This window comes from Lactuca serriola, chromosome 5 (genome assembly GCF_051521515.1).
Source record: "Lactuca serriola cultivar US96UC23 chromosome 5, Lser_US96UC23_V15, whole genome shotgun sequence".
Classification (NCBI taxonomy): domain Eukaryota; kingdom Viridiplantae; phylum Streptophyta; class Magnoliopsida; order Asterales; family Asteraceae; genus Lactuca; species Lactuca serriola.
In genome coordinates, this window is record NC_136412.1 from 305,194,733 (window position 1) to 305,199,554 (window position 4,822).

General features: G+C 34.2%; 1 protein-coding gene across 1 annotated transcript; it reads left to right on the forward strand.

Moving 5' to 3' along the window:
* The first annotated feature begins 2,693 nt into the window (after positions 1–2,693).
* On the forward strand, positions 2,694–4,603 carry LOC145051767 (cationic peroxidase 1-like). Its single transcript, XM_078999584.1, has 4 exons — positions 2,694–2,998; positions 3,394–3,585; positions 3,730–3,895; positions 4,157–4,603. The coding sequence occupies exons 1-4, from the start codon at positions 2,780–2,782 to the stop codon at positions 4,537–4,539; spliced, it is 960 nt and encodes a 319-aa protein (XP_078855710.1). The 5' UTR covers positions 2,694–2,779; the 3' UTR covers positions 4,540–4,603.
* The last annotated feature ends 219 nt before the right edge of the window (positions 4,604–4,822 follow it).

The window sequence follows — 4,822 nt, forward strand, 5'->3', positions numbered from 1 at the left end:
TATATAATAATGCACACAAGATAGCATTTTATACTAAAATATGTTTACTTCATCTTCTCCGACAAACAAAAATCTCAAATTGTCTATAAGTTCAAATGTCCCTCATGTTGAAACACATAGAACGTGGATAGAGTATGATGAGGTCAAGGCGGTTATACTAGAAAGATAAAAAAAAATGAAAATCATTCTCATAATATCCATTTAGCATGCGAGGGGATGGTTAAGTTAGAAACTCAAATACAAGAAAAACTAAGATGGAAAAAAGATACAAAAAAAGGAAATAACGAATACTGAAGAATGGATATAGCTTGCATAAGTATCCCTTTCAAAAAAATGATGGAAAACGAGGGCTGAGGTTCTAGAGATGAAGGATAAAGTAGCATGGATTGAGTCAAAGAAAAAAAAGCTCTTACCATGTTGCTAATTATTTGTTTCTCAATTATTTAGTAGCATGCATGGATCATGTGGTCCAATTGTCATTTGTTTCTCAATTATTTAGTAATGTTATGCAATGTAATTTAGTCTAGAGAAAATTTATGTTTTATGTTCTAATGGCCCTTAACACCCATATTGTAGATATGTGAATTGCACTAGGAAATGAGGTTCAGATGGTTATTTAATTCCTACCCAAACATTATAATAAATTTAAACGAGTAAAGTTCAAATAGACATCAGTTGTTCAAATTGAAAGTTTAGCAATAGTCTTGTCTTTATGTCGTACTACCTGGCACCCCACTTTTGCTTGATTCCTTGGTCTTGCTCTGTTTAATCAATAATGATGATGTATTCTTCTTGTTTTAGATGGTGTAACTTTTGGACACTTGATTCTTGTATGTGATGTGTCATGGTCTCTAGTATATTATTTGATTATTAGGTCTTTAGCATATAAGCCAATGATCTTTGTTTCTCGATCTATCAGGCTTATGTCTATCTATTATCGGAGGTCGAACATTCATGTTCTCATTGGGTTGCTCCAAATCACAAGGTTCTAGAAGGGGGTTGATGGTCTCCACATGAAATATCAACTTGGTGAACTAGCTATGATAGCAAGAAATGACAAGCCAGATAATTATCGTTTCTTACACGGATAATTCACAATCATATTAGAAAATTACATATCAAAATTCAAACCTTGAAATTATAAAATGTTAATATAGCAAAATGTCAGATGATTAGGATTTTTATAATCATTAAATAAAATCAAGTTATAAATATTAAATAAATTTATAAACATTACAAATTAGTTAAATTATTTGATTGATATTGTTTTGGAACTCCAAAAATATATTAAGCAAGCCTAACAATATGCTAGACAAAAAGAAGGTTACATAAGTTTACGACACTAATTGGGTTTCAGGTTAATCCACACAATTATGTTTAAGCTTATTACTCCTATTGTAAAACCAAGAGTATGAATGTGTCACAATAAAATAAAAAATTATGGATTTAATTCTTTGAAAATCACATTCATAGATCTAGAGGTCATAACATTATTATTGATGAGACGTTGAACGTTATTTGAGGAGCTCTACAACATCTGACGTAAGGAAACCAAAAATATCAAAAACGAAAGGTAAACGCATGTTGATTTTCCATGCATATTTTCTAATGTTGGGTTACTTTGCATGATGCAACTTTTAAAGCAGTCTGTCTCATAGTGAAAACCCCACTCCACATGCCCACAAGAGGGAAAACTCATGTTAGAGCCTCACATGCGTGTTTCCATCCTCGTCCAAAAACTAAAATGTCAATTGGTCTAAGCGTTGATATTCTTTCGAACTGGTCAGTCAAAAAGTTTGTAGGTGCCTCTTTCTTTGCAGAAATATCGACACATTTAACTATATAAAAAAGAACATCACTAACCTAATCGTGTCGGTACTTTAAACCTGAAAGGTCTCTACAATGTACAACATGCTTCCTAAAATAGTCCAAACCAGTGGGGGATCCAGAATGAAAAATGAAGGGTTGCACAAATTCTTTAGGGGTTTCACTACTAGAAAAAAAAATTTGTTTCCGAAAAAAGTTTCCGTCACAAAATCATCACTAAACTGATGAATTTACATTAAATTTATATTTATCAGACTTTATGATGGATTGTTGATGGATTTGTGACCGATTTTCGAAAAAAAAAAACACAAGATTTACATTTGACGTGAAAATTGGAGGGGTAGCCCTACATAGTAGCTCCCCCCATGGTCCAAACAAGTTTTGTGACTAACGTTACATTTCATGTCAATCGGAATTAAAGAGAGCGGAAGGCGATATTTAAAGATACTCCGCTTGCATATATATATGCCGGCCAAAACCATCAATACTTGAGAATAGCACGATTCATGTATTAGATTAACGTTTTTCAAGTAGTTTTTCTGCTACTAATACAAGTTGTATCAATAAATGACAAAGTTATTATAATTTATATAGCCCGTGGGGGAAAATTCCAATTAAGTGGACATTGTTGACAATGGGATGTTGTTAAATTCAACTCTCATCGTTGAATTTAGTTAGAACTTATTCCGTATCCAGATGTTGTTTATTAAATTATTAAACAAAGTATATACGACTCACATATAGTCTTTAAATATTGTTTTCGAGAATTGTTTTAAGAAAAGGCTCACCGTTTGTTTGATATTGGACACACCTCGTGCTTCAATCCCACCACCCCCTATAAATAGATGATGCATAAACACTTCATAAACACAATAAACGCTCCTTTCTCTTATTCGCATCTTCGTTAACAATAATTCTCTATCTTCTCGTGCCTCTTGAAATTGTCATACTCATGGCTTTATCAAAAAATTTGTTCAAAATCTCACATTTTGCTTTATGCTTATGGGTTTTGTTTGGGACAACTTCTGGTCAGCTATCCGCTAATTTCTATGCTAGAACTTGTCCTAATTTCCGCTCTGTTATAACAAGAGCAGTGAATTCTGCTGTCTCTAGTGAAGCTCGAATGGGAGCTTCATTGCTTCGCCTCCATTTCCACGATTGCTTTGTTAATGTAAGTATCTATAACCTTTTGCCACCTCTACTGTCTTAGGCGAAAGTTAATGTGTACAAAATTGTAGGGGAGATAATTTATTTAACTTATGATTTTATGCTAAAAAAATTTAGCATCTTTAGGCCTGTTTGTTACGTCATCTTGTGTTATGCATGCATGAGATGGGCCGCCAGCCGCCAACTTTTTCATCAACGATCGTTGATTTTATGCTACTTCCGTCATTAAAGTTACACCCAACGATCTGAAATCCATAGTGCAGTGTTGACTTGCTGACATCTTGTGCATGCACGAGTCAATGAACCTCAAATGTCAAACGAATGTTATGCACTAATTAAAGCCGTTTCTTCTGTAGCTTTAACTTTATTTTTTTTTTTTGTTTTACTTCCAATACACAGGGATGTGATGCATCAGTGTTACTTGACGACACCGCAAATTTCACCGGAGAAAAATCAGCAGGCCCGAATAGCAATTCACTCAGAGGATTCAATGTCATTGATACCATTAAAACCCAACTAGAGAGCCAGTGTCCCGGTGTTGTGTCTTGTGCTGATATACTTTCTGCAGCTGCACGAGATTCAGTTGTTGCAGTAAGTAAAAAAAAACTTTAGTATTCACGTGCAATATCTCCATCATATCCAGATACATAAAAATTAACAAACCCAGATTACTAATTTGGCTTGTCTTCGAATAACATAGTTTACTGCATGCTGATTATTTTTGTTAATTTTCAGCTTCGTGGGCCAAGTTGGAACCTTGTATTTGGTAGAAGGGATTCGACAACGGCAAGCCAAAGTACTGCGAATTCTAATCTTCCTTCACCAGGTGCAAGTCTGAGTGGACTTATTTCATCCTTTTCAAACCAAGGTTTTACTACTAATGAAATGGTAGCCCTCTCTGGTGAGTACTTCATTCTAATCTTCACTATTAATTAAACGTGGGTCCTTTTGTTCATCCTTCGATCAGTTAAAGCCCCATTGTTTGGATCACTTAATATATTATCAACAAGTTTCATGCAACTGATCATATGATAATTTTCACATTTCATTAATTAAAAGATAAAAAGCACAGGTAATGCATGGCTTTGAGGGGTATTACTGACCTTTTACAGTTTTCTAAAATTTTAATGCCTTCCATGTTCGTTATTTTTTTTTTATGTAGGAGCTCATACAATTGGTCAAGCAAGGTGTACTGTATTCCGCAATCGTCTGTATAACGAAAACAACATAAATTCATCATTTGCAACATCATTGAGGCCAAATTGTCCTTCAAGTGGTGGTGACAACAATCTGTCGCCACTAGATGCTTCAGCTACATCTTTTGATAATAGATACTATAATGATTTGATTAACCAGAGGGGACTATTACATTCGGACCAAGAGTTATTCAATGGTGGTTCGACTGATGCACAAGTGCGGACCTACAGTTCTAATGCTGCTACTTTCTCGACAGACTTCGCAAATGCAATGGTGAAAATGGCAAACCTTAATCCTTTGACTGGCTCAAGTGGTCAAGTTAGAACCAATTGTAGGCGTACCAATTAGGGTCCTTTGTCCGGATGCAAGAAAATGTCTTGATATCTCATAAAGTATAACACAAATCTCCACATCTCCACAAATAAAATAAAATAAGTCTGAGAGAATATGCTCTTTTCTTTTTCTTTCTTTTTTCTTTTTCGTCATCTCGTCGTTTTGTAATGCTTGGTACGAAACTCGGGCTTCTATTATTTACGGGAGATTGGTCTTTGTTTTTCATTTTATTGTAATTTGGAATATTAATTATTTTTAATTTTTATCTTTGTTCCCAATATTTATTCTGTAGGTAAAA